Source organism: Pelodiscus sinensis, chromosome 27 (assembly GCF_049634645.1).
Source record: "Pelodiscus sinensis isolate JC-2024 chromosome 27, ASM4963464v1, whole genome shotgun sequence".
Classification (NCBI taxonomy): Eukaryota; Metazoa; Chordata; order Testudines; family Trionychidae; genus Pelodiscus; species Pelodiscus sinensis.
In genome coordinates, this window is record NC_134737.1 from 1300173 (window position 1) to 1318958 (window position 18786).

The 18786-nt window shown below is 40.6% G+C and overlaps 1 protein-coding gene across 4 annotated transcripts in view; it reads right to left on the reverse strand.

Moving 5' to 3' along the window:
- The window catches only part of MAGI3 (membrane associated guanylate kinase, WW and PDZ domain containing 3), a 200100-nt gene that overhangs the window by 43410 nt on the left and 137904 nt on the right, over window positions 1-18786 (reverse strand). For all 4 annotated transcript variants that reach the window (XM_075910273.1, XM_075910272.1, XM_075910271.1 and 1 more), the window contains 3 exons: window positions 13933-13990; window positions 7085-7179; window positions 5618-5806 (listed from right to left, as the gene is read on the reverse strand). In XM_075910273.1, coding sequence (XP_075766388.1) covers window positions 5618-5806; window positions 7085-7179; window positions 13933-13990 — 342 coding nt within the window. The remainder of the gene's footprint in view (window positions 1-5617; window positions 5807-7084; window positions 7180-13932; window positions 13991-18786) is intronic.

Below are 18786 nucleotides of genomic sequence, written 5' to 3' on the forward strand. Positions count from 1 at the left end.
AACAGTAATAAATTATTCTCTTTCCAGAACAGTAGGAGTAGCTATCCAATACACAGGGATATGGGAATGCATCTCTGCAAACCCAATATCTTCTAGATACCAGGAACAACGTAGCCACAACATACTTCATTCCTCACATAGTGCAGAGTTCTCTCACCTCTCTCGCCTCCTACATTGCCCTTTCTGTGTTGCTTTATTCACTCCCACTGCTGTTCCATTATCTGTTTTAACATTTGGCATTTTACTTTTGGCAGCGACCACTTGCAATCTAAATAGGAATCCAAATTTGCTCCCAGGCAGAGAAAAAGCGCTATTTTTGCTTTACATGTGTACAGGGAGTGGAAACAATTCAATAAATGAGGCTGAACAAGCCCTAAACCTTATGAAGCTTTTTAGGTCAGATGTTTATACCAAAGAGTATACTCTGATGTTTAGTTTAAAAAGAAGAAGCAGAGCTCAAATAAATGCTTACTTTCCAGGAAGGCGGCCACATATTCACGGGTTAATGGAATAATACCACCTCTCTGTTACATAGTACTTTTCATTAACAGATCTAAAAATTGCTTTACAAACGAAAACAGTATCATTAGCTTCATTTTATCGATGGGGATTACAGGGCAGAGAGCAAATGGGATTTCCCCAAGGTCACCAGCAGGCCAGTGGCAGAACCAGGAATAAAATTCAGGTCTCCCAAGCCCCAGGCCAGTACTCCAACTACTAGACCACACGTAAGCCATAGGAAGTGTTTCATTCAAACAATGTGATGTTGAATGAAAATGCCACTGATACGCTGGCAAGTTGTTTTATACTTTAATTTAAATTAAATGAGAGTGAGATCTTGAGATAAATGGAGGAACAAGCAACACAGAAAAGGAAGATTTAAGTCAAAGGTTTCCACAGGCCTCATGTAAAGCAATTTAAATATACATGAATAATATGCTATGCTGCACAAGCCTACTGTTACATCATGCATGGTTAAGATAAACCAAAATCTAAAATTAGAAAATCCTGCAAGAATGAGGAACAGCTGCGATTCATCCCAGCTCAAAACTGGGAAAAGAGGGGAGCGGACTCAAGAATTGAAACAGCAAATGTTACTAGTCTTGAAGTCTCCCTGCAATGCTTTAATCTGGTGATTAGTGCAGGTGCCTTTCAAGGGGAAAGGCTATTCCTGAATAATTTGTTTCTTATAAAAGTCATTCAGGGAATTATTTTTTTCCGTATTATTCAGTGTTATTAATTAACCAGGGCTTACAGAAGCTGAAAATCAAACCCCACTGTTATGCAGTGATTTTCCTTCACTGGGAGACTTTGTGGCCAAGAGCTATGCTACATTTTGTATGCATACACAAACTGGATATTTCAGGGTCATTTGAGAATGTGAGGTTTTGCTGGTGAATGACAAGCTTTGGACCTACACAGAGCTCTTCTTCAGATCTGGGAAAAGTGCTCAGTGTCATAACTAAACACAAGGTGGAAAAGATTGTTTTGTATAAGTAGTTAACTCAGTGATTCCCAACCTTTTTCCCATGGAGGAACTCCTAAAATAATTTTTCACATCCCGAGGAACCCCCTACCTATAAAAACATTTTCTTGGCCAGAAAAAGTTGACAGCGGGGAGCACAGATGTTGTCATTATGAAGATTCTCTGAAGCGGAGAAGTAGAGGAATTCTTTTGATGACTCCATATTAGTATGGTATCAGGTTCTGTGATGAAGCAGAAATTCAATGCCTTGGGAAGTAATTCAGCTCTGGTTGGCACAGTCTTGATAAACTGATGCTATGGGGATTTTGTGTAGTGTCAGTGGGGTGGGTCCTGATGCCACAGTATTGCTGGGTGTTTGTGTTCTGTGGGTTGTGGAGTCGTTTGTAGCTGGTTTCACTCTGGTTTTGGATTGGATAGCTGCCATCAGGTTTGAGGTGTGTTTTTTTTTTAAAACAGTTATGAGTTTCTTCCATGACCTCTGGATAGGTTTCCTGATTTTTTATTTCTAGTGTGTGGGAGTATGTAAAGATTTCTCCTTTAAGATGGTCTCTTCAGTAGTATGAGAGGTGCTAGAGATGGTTCCTCAATTTTTCTGCAGTCCTCCTGCAGAGCTGTTCAGTATATTTGAAGTTGTATGTAGTGGCCAAAAAGTGACATAGATAATGAGCCCACTGGAGAGGTTGTTTTGTTTCTTGCATTTGCTCAGGATGTAGATGTCAAGGCTAAGTTTTGCTTCCTTTTTTCTTCCCACTGTGGAGCTTTTATGTCATGGCAATCAACTGAGAATTTCATGATGGCATCAGTATTGCATCATCGGAGGGGGAAATATTCCTAAACAGGAAGAGTTAGCAATGCAAATCCTTTTCCTTTATTACACTGGAGAGACAGTGGCATAATCTAAAGCCGGAAGTTCGTAAGAATACATAGCACAGAGATGCGTGCATTAAAGACATGTTGGCACAGACATTCCTTACAAATCCCTATAGCTGCTGAGAACAGGTGCTCTCCACAAATGCAGGAAATCCTTGCTAAGCCACTTGAAATACAGCCGAGCAGAGTGTGCGCTTTGCTAGAACTGCCATCCTTTATCTTTACTGCATATACTCTGCAAGAACCACTTTCATTGTAAGTGTTGCCTATTTGTGTTGCCTACTGAGTGCTTTCTCTACTGGATTCCTTGCCTTACCAGCGCTTGTTAGGATCATCTGACAGGTAACATACTGCAGGTGGATTAGCAGCAATGCATGGAACCACTGGAATTGTAAAAGCCACTAAAATGAGATGGATTTTGAAGAATCTTAGTTAAAGCATATGCATCCCTTCTAAATACCAGTAAAACCCTTTTCTTCTTATTTATAGCCTTTGAGCTGAAACATGTCACTCAGTGACTGAGTTTAACAATGGATGCAATGCAATGCTGCACTAAATCTTACTATCCAGAGAGCAGCAACAGCGTACAGAAAATACAACTGTTTTGTTATTGTTTAGGAAAGATCCGTATGGAATCAAAGAGGTATGCATGATACATGGACTAAAAATTCCTACTCATTACACAGAAGGACTAGCTAATAGCATCCAGTCCCTGCTGCCCTTGCTGCTTCTGCATTTTCTGCAAGCAAAGCTCTGAACAAAGGACTGAATGACCAGCCAAGCTGTGGATATGTTCCAGCTGGACTTTCAAAGCCAGCAAACTTACCAATACTGCTAAGGACTACACTGAATCTTTGTATGTGGCAGCTTTACTATTTAACATTTCTCTTATTCTATTTTCTTAACAAATCTTACGTTTTAGATTCTAATGGATTGGCTGACAGCATGGCATTTTGATCCAAACCTATCTTGACCTGATAACATAGATGGTTTTTGGAGTCAGAAAAATATTTTGTACATGTGCGTAGAGTTTTAAAATAAACTTTTCACTGTAGTGTTTGTAAGTGCTGATTTGGGGCCAGAGAACGAATATGCTATAAAGGAGGCTGTGCGACTTCTCTTTTGCTTCTTGATAATCAATGTGGGGGATTAGAAGATTGTTTGGGGAGTTTTACTTCAGTGGAACCCATCATACCAAGATTATCTGCACTCACTTTTGCATGCTGTCCTAACCTGGCATTTCCAGTGAGGGCTGCCCTAGGCACACCAGGTCACAGACTGATGATTACAGAAGACTGGCCAACAGACTGTAGAGACAATGATTCAAGAAAGAATGGTGAAGTGGTTTGGGCTTATGCAGAGGACAAAGACTGAATTCCGAGACAAGCCCTTGCCACGTAACAGAAGACAGAAAAGAGAAGGACAATAAATAACCCATAAGAAAAGCGTTGAAAAGTTGTCTCTGTCGTGGAAGTGGACCACAATGGCACAAGACACATGGCACAAGACAGAAGAGGAAACACTGGGTTGCCTCATGTTCAAGGCACAGGAGCAACTCAACTAATCTAAATAATCCAAAGCTCCAGTGGAAGACCAGTTACTCAGTGCCTGGAATGCCTCAAGGCACTCCCAGCAAGCAAATCTGAGGCTAAATTAAGAAATCTAATCCAGATTAGAAAACAAAATTACATACTGACAACAACTGAATATTTCACACAAATTATTCCCCTTGTAGCAATAATCATTTGGTAAAAAGATCAGAAAACTCAAGAAAAATATCAGTATTACTAAATGTGTTTAAAATGGGAAAAATTATACACCACACAAAATGCATACATTTTATCATGTGGAAGCTAGACTTTCTAAAAACCCTTAATGAAGACTGCATAAAAATCAATATGCATAACCTAACCCATACGTGGCCTTCATTAACAGGGATCTAGAGCAGTGATACCCCGACCTCTGGTTCAGTAGCCACATTAGCCATAAGCGTTACCCCAGAAGAACCCCAGTAGCATGAATTCTTTGTTTTATTTGCTATAGTTTCTTATTAGTATGATAGGGGAATACTTTTATTTATTCTTTCAGCAAAATGGCTGACCAAGCATTTTATCAACTACATAGTTGATAACATAGAAAAAAACATCCTGACTGGTTAATAATTTAATCAGAGTTTTAGCATTATGTGCTGCAAAGAGATGCAGGAGACACATTAATGAACTACTTTTGGCTGGTGAGCATCGTTATCGCTGTACTAGAGGCAAAATCACAACTATCTAGCTGCGACTAGGCAACATGCATACTAGACTGAGCACTGCACAAACCGGGCCAAATCAGCATACAAAGCCAATCCAATATCATGTTAAAACTATAGGAGAAAAGCACTTCAAATAAACTAAATACTGAATATAGACAAGTAACAAAAATTAGCACAAGTTTGTGTTGGCAATATTGTTACATTGCACTCAGCCTTGGCATCAAAAACTTGGACGCTAATAAGTCCTAAAAGAAGCATTATACAAAAGTATAATTTCAACCATTTAAATTCTAAGCCTACCAGCTCCAATTTTCTTAGTAACAATTAACCATGATTGGCAGAGGAAACTAACCTCAAAAAACAAACCCCGTAAAAAACCCCTCACATTGCAGTTTATATCATGACAATAACCCACATAAGCAGCAGGGTTTAACATTCATACTACCATCACCTTGAGATAGTTCAATAAGTACTACAGTGTAATAAATATTTATTACCCAATTATCCCTTCTCTGCTCAGTTTGTTATGCTCATTTGTAGAGTTCTAGTCTTAAATTAGACCATAAGCTTTTGCAGGACTGGACTGCTACTTAAGGCATGTTTATGACTGCCCAGTACAGTGAAGCTCCAGGCTGGAAGTACTGCCACAAACAATAAAATGAACACTTGGTAGTTCAAGGGACCCTTCAAGCGGCCCATCAGCTGAGCTTGACAATCTTTAGTAACATACAGCAAAGCATTTGCAATAGACAGAACCCCTAAACTTTCACAAAAATCCCAAAATGTAGATTTGTATTAAAATATTTGCATCTTTTCAAATTGGGGGGGGGGCACGGTTTGGACATTACATAGTATTTTCCCCACTCTGACAAACAGCTTCAGGTAAGGGACTGTTTCAGAAAGAATGTCTGCAGGTAGAGTCATCTAATTCCCCAATGCCCATCAGCTGCTTTCCTCTCCTTTGGCCATGCAGCATCACTTGAAACAGAGAAATGCTACTTCACCTGGTGCAATTTTCCCATCCTGCGCAGCAGGTCCATCTTTCAGCACATTCTTCACCTGGAGGAACTCATCAGGTCTGTCTCCACCAATGATTGTGAAGCCAAATCCCATAGTGCTTTTCTTCAGCGATGTCCGTAGGAGGGCTCCTGAGAGTTGGGCTGGATCTCTGGTGAAGAATGACTTCTCTGGTTCTGCATGTAAAGAGAAGTCAATGTGTTTCATCATCAGTGCTGCTAACAAATGACCCACTGATACAAGCAAATAGCTTAGCCAGGTAAGAAAAAAACAAATTAACCTGACTGCAAATGTATATAAGGTTGCAACAGAGGATGAGAGGAGACTTTGAACAAATAATCAAAACCCCATGCAACTTCTGAGTTAGGATCTCCAGTTCCAGTTCTCTTGATTCTGTGCTCTAATCTTTTTTACAAGGACCAATTAAAAAATGGTAACAGCCAGAAACCTAAGAGTTCAGTGCTGCTGCTTCTCATCCATTCTGGCAGGTTCTCTTAACTCCCTTGCTATCTAACCAAACTGTGGTTTATGGAGTGTTCAAGCTACTTATGACTACCGGTTGAACCTCTCTAGACTGGCACCCTCAGGACCCAACTGGTGCTGAGCCAGAGAATTTGCCAAATCACAAGAGGTCACTACAGTCTAGCAGCTTTACCAACACTTCCACCGCTTACTGGGCTCTTACAAGATGTTTAAGCAAAATAAAGCTGAACAACAGAACAGAACACTGAGAGCTGGGAATGGGATCTCAGGAAACTTGGCCACCCCCATAATAAGCAGACATCCAGACCATGGATGTTACCGTACCAGAGAGGTTCAACCTGTACCAGCTTTAGAATGGCTGATCAGTTTCAAGTGCAAAAAGCTTTCCAAAACCTCCACAATGTTGGAGAAACTACAAACAGGGACAGGAAACACTAATATTGCCTTAAGGAATTCATAACACATACATATGCAGATAGGAAGATCCATATTCAATTTGCAATAGTCATACATTAGTGGAGCTAGCCTGTTAAAACTATATGTGCATAGTTTCCTAATTATGTTGACAGACACAAACTAACCTATGAGATTGCTATAGCTCCAGTAACTTCTCCTGAAAAAGCTAGAAAATTCAATAAAACATACTACATTTATGCAAAATTAAAATTTCATAAATAAGCATGCAAAATGTTAAGAAATGAGAAAATGCTAATTAAAACAGTTTTTTTTCAACAAACTTTTGGACTCCCTATATTTCATACAACAAAACATGTTAATTTAGTGCAAGTTTTCATCTCGATATAAGTCAGGAAAAAAACTTTTTGAAGATCACACTGAACATTTAAACTAGTGGCAAAAACACAAAATGAAAATCTACTTGAAGTAATAAACCCAGAAAACTTAATTTTTATGACTGCTCTTCATTCATAACAACACTGCAGTTAATAGTGAAAAATAGCCATTTAAAGTACCTGCTTTTGAAGGGCCAACATCAGTCTGTCCTAGCTGTTTTTTTCTCTTGGCTTCCAATACTGGATTTTCAAACTGGGTTTTCTGGTTAATATGACTGCAAAACAGACAAACATGTTAGAATTTCAGGGGGGAAAAGTTTAATTCCAATTCCATGGGGAACAGAACCACAGGTGGTATTAGCACAAATATTATTTTGCTTTATCTTAGATAAATACCAAGGAGTGACGAACACTGAGATAATATTACAACCACTGGGGGTAACCGTTACATTTTTTTATTCAAACACTTTGATTTACTTTTCAAAGCCACTGATGCTGTTAGTGCTTGTAAGATGCTTGTAGAAGCAAAGTGAATCATGTTCTGGCACATCGGGAGCCTTCATAATAATGTATTTCAGCCAAGAGGCACCCTGTTCACTAAATTCCATTCTCTTTTACAAATTTTGTGAGTTGGCTCCTTTTTAAAATGAGGTGCAATGTTATTAGTGAAGAGCTCCAATAATCAAATCAAAGAAAATGGCAAAGCCAGCACTCAAGGCTTCTTGAATGTACAGGATTTGTCTATCTTTAGATAGGTTGGACCTATATTCAAATCTGCTCATAAAGACCCAAGAAAGATTCATTTTGTTCTCCATTGACTATGTGAACATTAGGATCTCCACATAACTAAAAAGAAGAACTGTCCATGTAGTCTCAGAACTGCATACTTATCTTCCCTGTGTTTCAGTTGTGGGTTGCAATTCTTGGAAAGGTGAAACAATACACTTCAGAACTCAGACTGGGAAGAGTCTGGTTATGCGGTATGTAATTTTATTTCCAGGGCTTCATTAATATATTTTCAGCAGTTTTGGTAAGGGGGAAACAGAGAATGAGGTTGCAACACTGCATCCCATATTCAAGATGGGTCATGTGAGGAATGTCCGGAGAAGTTATGATTTGCTGAACGTGACTACCCTACTTGTATGCATGTATCATTTTTGTATCTGAAGTAATGAATACTGAAGATGTATCACTCCCCATTCAAGCGAACACCTGAGAAACAAAAACTGAACTGGGTGAAGTGCTGATTTTGAGACTGTGTATAGAAACTTGGTGAATTGCTTGTATCGTCAGTGTGGTTGATAAATTGCTAATTCAAAATCTGACTAGTATATTATGCTCAGTTTGCATTTTTTATATGGTAGGAAACCTGCTTTGATCTGTTTGCTATCACTTATAATCACTTAAAACCTCTCTCTCTGTATTTAACACACTTGTTTTATCTAAACCAGTGTGTAAGTGAAAAGTCTGGGAAAATCTCAGCTTGGTAAACACAGGCTTTTTGTACACATCTTTCCCTCATCAAGGATAAAGCAAACCATATTAATGAGTTTGCACTGTACAACATATCCTTGTGCAGTGCAAGAGGGTACAATACCAGCTTATACTCCAGAAAAGGGTGCAAGTCTAGAGAGCAAGGAAATTGTCTGTCTGTCTGAGAGACTTGGATAATGTACTTGGGTAGCTCAGGTAGGTTGACTAGGTGGTGATAACAGGGCATTAGGAGGCTGGATGAATCATCAACAGAGCAAGTAAGAGAGGGATCAGCCCACTTGAATAGTTAGGTTTTTATGAGCAGAACATATGTTTTACCTTAATACAAGTAATAACAACCTAATGAAAATGACCTACACTCATCATATATATCTAATTGCAAAAAAACTAGAAAAAGGTGATAGAATCTTTGTAAAAGGTATAGCATAAAAATAAGACATACAGTAATAGAGTAAAAGAAGCCAAAGATTTTATCCCCACTCGTCCTGACACACAGTATTATTATGCAATTTTTAAAATGGTTAGTTGCATGAGGACAACTGCATCTATATTCCCTCTCTATAGGGAACTTATTCTTGGGGTTCTGGCTCCCCATCTGTTGCCTATCTTGAGCAGATGTTGGGATTGAAAGTTTTATTCTTTTTATATTTGTATTTTAGGATTAATAATGTAGCAATGTAAAACAACACATTATCACATTTAATATTTTATTAAACTAAGCACTTTAGTAAGATATATATATTCCTCTGTTTTAAAGCTTAGTGAGTTTAGTAAGTAAAGTGACAGAGTTTTGGTACTATGTCTATGTTAATAAGATTGGAGGAGTGATCGGACTGGCAGATTGACAGCCCTAAAGTGGAGCTGGCACCCCAAAGGACGATTGAGTACAGGATGAGCCTTTTGAGATGTTTTGGGAATGATTGACATCAACAAGATAACACACCGGTCACAGACAGACAGTGAAATCCATAGACTTCAACAGAGAAAAGGATTATAAAAGCAGGGTGCTTTGCTATGGAACTTTGGGTTCATCTTGCCACCAACTCCAAGAGAGCATCAGATCGCGACTGACAAAAGGCCCTGCTCTCTCTCTCTGATCCATCTGGCTGGCCACTAGATTGATACAGACTCTGGACTGGTAACTATAACATTGTCTGGCAGGACTATGTGTATGGTATTTGTGTGAGAGAGTGATTGAAAAGCATAAGCTACTGTTGTATTCTCAATAAATGCAGCGTACTACCCTTTTCCCCTATAAAAGATCTCGTGTGCTTCGTTTAAGCCTCACACAGAGACATATCTCGCTGTCTCTCCTGCACAGGGTTCTTCCAGGCTGCATAGCTCCATGGCTGCTGTGCAAATTCCCAGCAAAATCATACTGATTATGCTGACCTGATTTAACCTATCTTCTTAATTACAGTGAACAGCTAACTGCCACACAGCTCCTTCTAAATTCATCTAAGTCACTACAAAGCTCTAAGAAAGTACTTTTATTCTTAAGGTAAAAGCATTAGAGAGAGAGCCATTAACAACTAGGCTGGGACTTTAACAGGGTGGGGAAAAAAAGCTAGATAGATTCAAGGAGGGTAGGTCCATCAATGGCTATTAGTCAGGATGGGTAGGAATGGTGTCCCTAGCCTCTGTTTCTCCGGAGGTGAGTGACAGGGGAGGGATCACGTGAGGATTACATGTTGTGTCCCTTCCCTCTGGGGCATTTGATATTGGCCACTGTCGGCAGACAGGATACTGGGCTGGGTGGACCATTGGTCAGGCCCAGTATGGCTTTTCTTATGTTCTTAACAATAAAAGAAGCCATAAGCATGCAACCTCAACTCCAACAAGGGCTCTGGACAATGAACTTCTTTTGCTCAAACCAAGAACACCCATGAACCTGCAAGTAATCCTTTATGCCACTGGGGCCTTTTGATCCTAGAAAGAGGTCATCTGTAGACAAAGATCACTTCAAAGACAAAGAAGCTTCAAAAGATCAGGGAGTGGAAGTGGGTGTTTACATTCCCAACTTACCTAGGAAACCTACTCAATCAATAATTCATTCTTATTTAAAAGAATCCTTCGAAGCTCATAACACTTGCATAGTCTACATGACTCATGTTTCCTAGACAATTTACATACAATTCCTCAACACCACAAACATTTGAATTTTTAATACAATGAGCTTTTAAGATGCTTAAGGTGAATTAAATGATACTGCAAAAAATTGCCATAACCCTCAGTTACAATCTGTAAGAAGTTATCTGGCTATACAGACACAAAGAGATTATGTGACTTGATTGAGGTCATACAATTACGCAATGGCAACGTTGGAGCAGAACCCAGGAATATTTAGTCAGTCCCACTGCAGTCTATTTCCAATGCTAAATACAGTACAATATGTATCCAGCCTTAGACAATGTGTATGCATTTTCCAAACAGGGCTTGAAAGATGAAATCGCTGACTTTCTGCTACGTTCTTTTTCTAATCAAGCAAAGAAGAAGGAAATTCTCTCTTTTGGTCCAACCTTACACTGGTTCCTGAAGATTTTCTCCTTTGGAAGGTCCCCGCTCTGTTCTCCCATGCGTAAAAAGGAGAACAAACATATTCTGCTATTTCAACATTTAAAAGGATCGAAAGCCCTTCCGGTCCCAGCTCATGAAAAGGAATGTGGATTACCTCTGAGCTAAGTGGAGTAATCCAAGCATTTCTCGCTAATGATTTAAATAAGATGGAGTTCTTCCAGCATTAAACCACCGGGAGCTCAAACATGCAGTTGGGCTCAGCTTTAGGTTTAAAGGCAAATCAAAAGACAGGCCAATTCCCTATTTCCATTCTAAACACAAAAGAGGCTCTGCTTGGAAACTAAGTACATGGTTGAGTGAGTTCTACTAAGATGAAAAAAATGGATTTTAGAGCAGTATAGACATCACAGGTAACTTTACTTAGGAGGACTTCATTTTGATGGTGTATTGCAGCAATAGCTTTTTTCCAAATTATGTGATAAGATTTTAGAGAACCCCTTTAAAATACATGTTTCTTAAGCCAGATTCTTGCACAGTTATTAAAGGCTAATTCATTTATAGAAGCTAGTGCAATGAAGAGGCGTTACTTTGGCTACTTGTTCTGTGTGTTATTCAGAATGCAGATATGTTTATTTTCCATCTACATGGAACTACTCATAGGAAATTTAAGGAAATCAGAATTTTGAAATGAGATCACTTTGAACAGCTAAGATACAGGTGCAGCCATTTCAAAGCAACATCTAAAAAAGTGTATTGGCATTACAACATTATCCATTTCTGATTTCATAATTGAGGGATTACTCTGAAAAATAATCATGCAATGCTTAAAATGAGAAAGTTTTGGCACTTTCTAACTGTGGTACAAACTCAGATGCTCCATAGTCATCATCAAAAATTCAATATAGCATCTTTTTTTTGGCGGGGGAGGGGGGAGCTTTTATTCCCTTGCCACAATAAAACCCTTTGAAAAAGCTTTAAAAAACTCCACAATTTTAGAGAAAGATCAGGTTTACGGATTAACTTTTCAGAACAGAAATGTGACACATTTTTGTCTCTGGGTATAACTGAATGAGACACAGCAGAGAAAAAAACCTGAATTTTAGATTTTTCTCAATTGTCATTTTTGACTGAATCCTTATAAATACCAATTTTTGCTCAGCTTTTTTCCCCCAGAGCAGGTTGAACATTTCTGAGTATCAAGTATGAACTGTGAAGGAAACTATGTTGTTTCACCTTGGGTGGTTTCTCGCAGTGAGGTTCTCAGGTGTCAAGAAGTCCCTCCTTTAGTCTCTTGTTTAATAGGCAGTCACCCAGATTTTACTTATTTACCTGGAGGCTCCCTATCATGCCAGAAGAAGCAAGGACCAGTTATGTCAAATGTGCATAGCAGAAGTGATTTATTATCCAAGCAAAGCAATCTAACCCTTCAGCTTCCTCCAACAATCAAAGCCTTAAATTATTCATTCACATGATAAAGTATGTTGCAAACAGCACCGTCTCCATAAATTAGGATCAAACACACAATACAATATGTAATAGGTATGAGTATCTCTTGAATAAGGAATCTTTCTAACAATAAAGTAGTATCGGTTCTACAGCATCTCTGCATGGATGCTCCACTCTGATTAAACCTCTGTTAGATTTTCATCCAAGAACATATGAACATGCAAAATATTTCTTTGAACTCACTTCAGAAAACTATTATTGATCCATATAGAATTACTGAAGCAAATGCTTCCTCCTAGGCATTTGGAATATTATGGCTCACGAACATGTTTTATGAACCTACAAAACTCTGAAGTAGGAAGGTTGTGAGCCAAGGATCAGAAATCTGTACCATGTTTTTCTCCGAATTTTCTATCAAAAATTATTTATCCTGAATATTAGTTTTAAGCAAAAATGCAATATTTACCTTCGCTCAATTGATAGATTATTACACTGCAGTTACCATGAATACAATAAAAAGGAGGCTGCTTGAATATATCCATGATGGTATCTGTTGCATTCATTGCTAAGGACTGAAGTATGAAAGCAAAGCTGAAGTATCAGTATATTTATTAGCCTGGACAATACTAAAACAAGTGTTGGCTCTGCAAATCTCACTAACATTTTCCCACCAAATGCTAATATTTTCAATCCTCTGCTAATTTTTCTCTTGATTAAAGATGGTTTTCGTCCAGAGTACGTTGAAAAAATGAGTAATCCAGTCACATTGGGTTAGTGGTTTTCTGCTACAGTGCTTTGGTGCCTGGCGATGAGGGGAAAGCAATTTCCTGCTGGTTTGTGAATAGCAAGTGCTACTGTTTTAACAGAGGCTCCACTGTAAAGGTATCTCAGAAAAGAGACTTATACTCTGATCTCTTTAAAACCAGGGTAGAGAACCTGCAGCCCCCAACTCTCATGTTTCTGGATCCTGCAGCTCAGGGCCCCCCCCACGAAGCACTCGGGAGCCTGCATTGGCTCTGCAGCCCCCTGCCACTATCCCACCGTGGAGCTGGAGCAGACAAAATCTACTTGCTTGGGGGTCAGCAGTCCTTGACCCCAAAAAGGGTTCCCCACCCCTGCGTTAAAACATACAACATTCAGTATCTTCAGTTATTACAGCCAGGATGTTAAGAAAAATTCAACTTTTGGGCAGGTCAGTAATGCCAGATAAAGTTATATTTCTATATATAGTTATAGAAGAAAAGTCACGTGGACAACTGTGAGGCAGAGAAACAAAGTGAATCCTACTGCTTACTTCCCAGCCCAGGGCAGTGGTTAATTGCTTCCTCCCCCCCTTCCCCTCCCGCAGAAGAGAGAGCCATATCTCACTGAACGTGAAGGAGAGCTAAGTGCATTAGCATCCTAGATATTAACTTGTAGGAATAGCCACCAGGACTGGCTCTTAATTTGCACTGGATACACAACAATTAAAAGAGCTGCATTACAATTTGCATTTATTACATAACAATTGTTTATTGTTCTTTACCATATCTGATATCTACATGAAGCGAGTAATTGATGTAAATACTTACTCAACGTAGTATGTTCCATACTGAGGGTCCTCTATTTTCTCCCAGCCATAAGGAAGTTCTGTAATTAGAAGAGAAGGATTAACAAAAGTCTGCACTATGCCAGAAAAGTATTTGAAAATGTCAAAATTCATATGAAAAAATGAATGGTGAGATTATGGATTGTGTTGGAAATATGAAAACAATTTAAATATTCTCATGAATTACATGGTTGTATTTCCTATAGGGAAACGTTCCCACTCCCTGTACTCACTAGTCCATTGGAGGGGGAGATTTTCACTTTACATAAAAACTTTAACAAACTTCAAAGCAAATCTCAAAATTATCTTAAAAGGAGGAAGAGAAACAAAGCTGTTGTGTTATTAGACTAAGTCAATTATAAATAGGGTCCATATTAATCGTGGAAATCGCTCATTCTGTGACTTCCTGTGACTTCTGCAGTGGCCAGTGTGGCTGACCCTGGAGCCAACTGCTTAGACAACCTGACGCAGCTGTACAGCCAGCTTGAAGGGCCCTGCCATCAGCTGGCCTGGGGGACTGCCCAAGCAGAGGTCAAGGGGGCGGTGGGAGCAGCCATTGGCCGTGGCCTGAGCCCTCACAGCAATTGGCCCCTTCCTGCCCCAGCAGTGGTGGGATTCTTCCTCCCCTCTTTCCCGGCACTGTGGGCACCCTGGGGGGGTTTCCTCACACCCCACTCCTGGGGCCAAAGATTAAAACGGATATTTATGGCATGTGTCATGGACATGTCACAGACTGTGATTTTTTTTTGTTTGTTTCTTGCCCCAGTCCATGACTTATGTAAAATACCCACAATTAAATTGTAGCCTTAATCATAAATAACTAATTTTATTTGTGCAATTTTGTTTTTAACTCCCCATTCTGCAATTATAGGATAGCATGTCTGTGGCTGACCCAGCATGTGGAAAGGAGCATTTCCAGAAGCAGAACTTTCCATACATCTCAGCCAGAAACCATGCTGTGCTCCAGAAACCCCTATGAGGCGGGGGGGCTATAATCTGACCAGCAGCCTCTTCTTATTCAAACTTTGCACATACATCTCCCCACGACCCACATGGTTCCCAAGCCAGACCTGCAACATTCCAGTCAGGCTTTCCCAATGCATGGCAGCCCTCACTTACAGCACCTTGCTGCTGTACCACTAGGATCCTGAATGCAAGAGGCAGCACAGTGGTGAGAAGGGCAAATGAAGACTAACACTGTATCATCCCCAAACTCATTTCCATGTGTGATGGTTAGGATTTGAATCTAATCTCCACAGTAACTCCCTACTGAGTACACCCACGAGGTAATCTCTCTCTCTTACAAACCTAGAAGGAAACTAATGCTCCCATATTCTGAAAGTTGTGTGCCAAATTAAATCTTTACAAAACAGACATTCATATTGAAACAGACTAAAAATCAGAAAGTTCCCTCAAGTCACACTCCTGCAGGATGGCTCTAGAACCAGTGCATTCTTGGTTGAATGCAAGAAGCTGTCACCACAGGGGCCTGATTGTTACAAGTTTTGCTACTCTAATCTGGCCATAGAAATGTAAATACGAAAACGCTGTTTGAAAGACTTGTTGTGAAAGATCAGACAAAATGGAAATATTCCTTGTGGGACACAAATTGCCTTTTATTTTTATTTCAGATGTCTGCAATATTCTGAAGGCTAAGATTCCTGTGTAATTATTTTGTTTGTTGTTTGTGGTTCCCCCAGGCTTGCAGGTAACAGAAATTTCCCTAGTGCGTAGCAGCATGTTACCAATTATGACTATCAGTACAGCTCCACAGAACTTGACAAATACCCCAGTGGGACTATTTGGGTAAGCATTGTTCGTTAGGATGTCCTGCATCTTTCTCTTTAAAATGCCTTTTTTTGTCCCATCCTCTCCCAGTGGTGGGCTTCACATGTGTTGAATAAAGCAGCAGTAAGAGGCAGCGGCTCAAGCTGGCTTCATTAAGAGGAGATTTAGGAGAATTGAGAGACTGCAGCCTCCCCTGAGTGCCTATCAGCTCTTGTAATACAGTAGAGGTCTGCTGCAGAGACTGTCTCTCTGCACATTTTCATTCCACTGGCTGGCTGCACTGCTCTGCTACCTGTGCAAGTGTTGGCAGGATTCACCTGTAGGCTGATTACCATCGCCATTCTCACAGGTCAGATTCACAATGTGAAATCCCCATGCAAGAGGTGAACAAACAAATAAGTAAATTCCTCTTCTCTCCTCCAAACTATCACAAATTATGCAAAAGCTTCAGGGGGTAGCCGAGTTAGTCTGTAAGAGGAAAAACTTAAAAAACAACAACAAATAGTCTAGCAACACCTTAGAGACCAACAAAACATGCTGATGGCTCTGTGACTTTTTCCTCACCCACAACTATTTCCAATTCAGAGACAACCTGCATCTTCAAGTCAGCAGCACACAGGAGCGGCCCAAGGCCGGCTGCAGCAGCTGGAGCCCTAGGCGGGGTGGTGCAATCAGCATCCCTGCCTGCATGGCCGTCAATGGTCATGATGTCATCATGGGGCGCCCGGGCCAGCAACACCCTAGGCACCTGCCTAGCTTGCCTAGGCTCACGGGCTGCCCCTGGCGGCACAGCAATGGGCACTGGCATGGCACCAGCATGGCACCACAATATGCCAACGTCTTTATGGTTGACCTTGAACAATGTTTGCTCAGCTCTCGTCCCATGAGATCCTTACTCTACGTATGCTACACTGATGACAACTATTTCCAAATTGGGGACAATTTATGCCTTCAAGTCAGTGGCACTGCTATGGGCACCTGCATTGCCCCACAACATGCCAACATTTTTATGGCTGACCTAGAACAGTGTTTCCTCAGCTCCTGTCCCCTAGCATCCCTCCTCTACTTACACTACAATGAAGACGTCTTTATCATCTGAACGGGAAAGAAACCCTTGAAGAATTTCACAGGGATTTCAACGACTTCCACCCCACCACCAACCTCAGCCTGGATCAGTCCACACGAGAAATCCGCTTCTTTGACACTACAGTACTATTAAATGATGGACAAATTTCCACAACCCTATACCAGAAATTTAACAATCACTACTCTTACCCTTCATGCCTCTAGCTTCCATCCCAGACACATTTTCCCATCTATTGTATACAGCCAAGTCCTAAGATACAACCATATTTGCTCCAATCCCATAGACAAGGACAAATATCTACAGGATCTAGAGCAGTGCTTCTTAAACTTAAGACCAAGGAACACCAAACAATTTTTTTTTAATGGGGAATACCAAGGATTTTTTGTTGAGCAAAAAAAAGATGGGGGGGGAGGCCCAGAGAGTGTCGGGGGAAGTTATTGAACTAAAAAAGATCACCTGCCCCTTTCAAAGTGGCCATTTTGAATTCTGTTTTCCATGGCACACCTCTGACTGCCTCATGGCACACTGGGTGTGCCGCAGAACACAGTTTAAGAAACACGGATCTAGAGCATTCTTAAAACTGAAATACCTACCCAGAGAAGTGAAACCATCTACATAGATTATGCAGAAGGCCACCCTCAGTGACCTTCTACCATCCAACCCTGCATTATCCAAGATGGGAGAAGACTGTGCATAGGCATTATTTTTTAACAAGTCAGTTGGGGTGCTAAAGAACTGACAAGTAAGACTAGAAGCCTCCTGAATTTAGTATGGAAAATATTGTACTGGAGGAGTTGGGTGTCCCATGTTAAAACGGAAACAATGGTAAATCCCTGCTGTAGCATTCTCTGCAGGAAATGGGAATCTGGATGGAAGGCAGTTAATTCGAGATACTGCTCATGATAACCATAGTCTGAATGTGGATACAGTTTTGGTACTAGTCTCTTTTTAAAATCCCGAATGGGCTAGACTGGGGTGGGAAAAAGGGCCTCTGGGGGCTGGATGTGGCCCGCCAAGCATGTTGATCCAACCCACAGAGGCCCTATCACTCCCCCTCACCCCAACTAACCTGGGGGCAGCAAGAGGGAGCATGTGAAGTCTCCTCCCACTGCCAGGGGCACGAGTGCCTAAAGGGAACTGCCAGCTATTGAGTACAGCTGGCAGTTCTCTCATGAGGAGAGGAAGGCAAAAACTTTGTGTGCTTCCCCACCCCCATACTAATCAGGATCTGTGGATGGGGATGCATGGAAGTGTCCTCACCCCACCCCTTCCACCTGAGGCCCAACCCCTTCCAGGGTAGCCCGCGACCACTTCAAAAATTTCTGACGTTGTCACTAGTCAAAAATGATTGCCCATCAAAGACCAAACAAAGGTATGAATAGAGACATTGGCTAGAAGTGGGTGGTGCCTATGAAAGCTCATGATACATCTACATGTTTTGTTAGTCTTTAAGGTGCTGCTAGATTATTTGTTGTTTAAGTTTTTCCAGTTACAGACTAACTCGGCTACCCCTCTGAATTATTTCAGAGAGTGGCAGATTCATTCCCTCCAACTCACCTTGGCAGCTGAGCTCAACGGGAATGCTACAGGCAATGATATACTTACAGTTTAGGATTAGAGCGTTCTTGTTTGACAATTACTAGCTGTGGAAATTCTGTATCACCAGGGAACAGGCGAAGTCCAAGCTTTGCCACACGCAGGACAAAAATCTGACTCTTCCTTCCCCTAACAGTGACTGCAGAACAACAAGGTATCCTTCCATGCAACTGAGGGACCAGTTGCTAGCTGCATTCTTTCAACACCACAGTCTAAGAGCACCGAGTCATTACTCAGCTGGTCAAAATGTTCAGTTTTTCCTAACAAAATTAGATAGCTAGTTTGGTACTGCAGCTTGGCATTTACCTCTTTTCTATTTAACTGATAGGATTTTGTTTGGAAAAAAAAAGCATGACGAATAAGAAC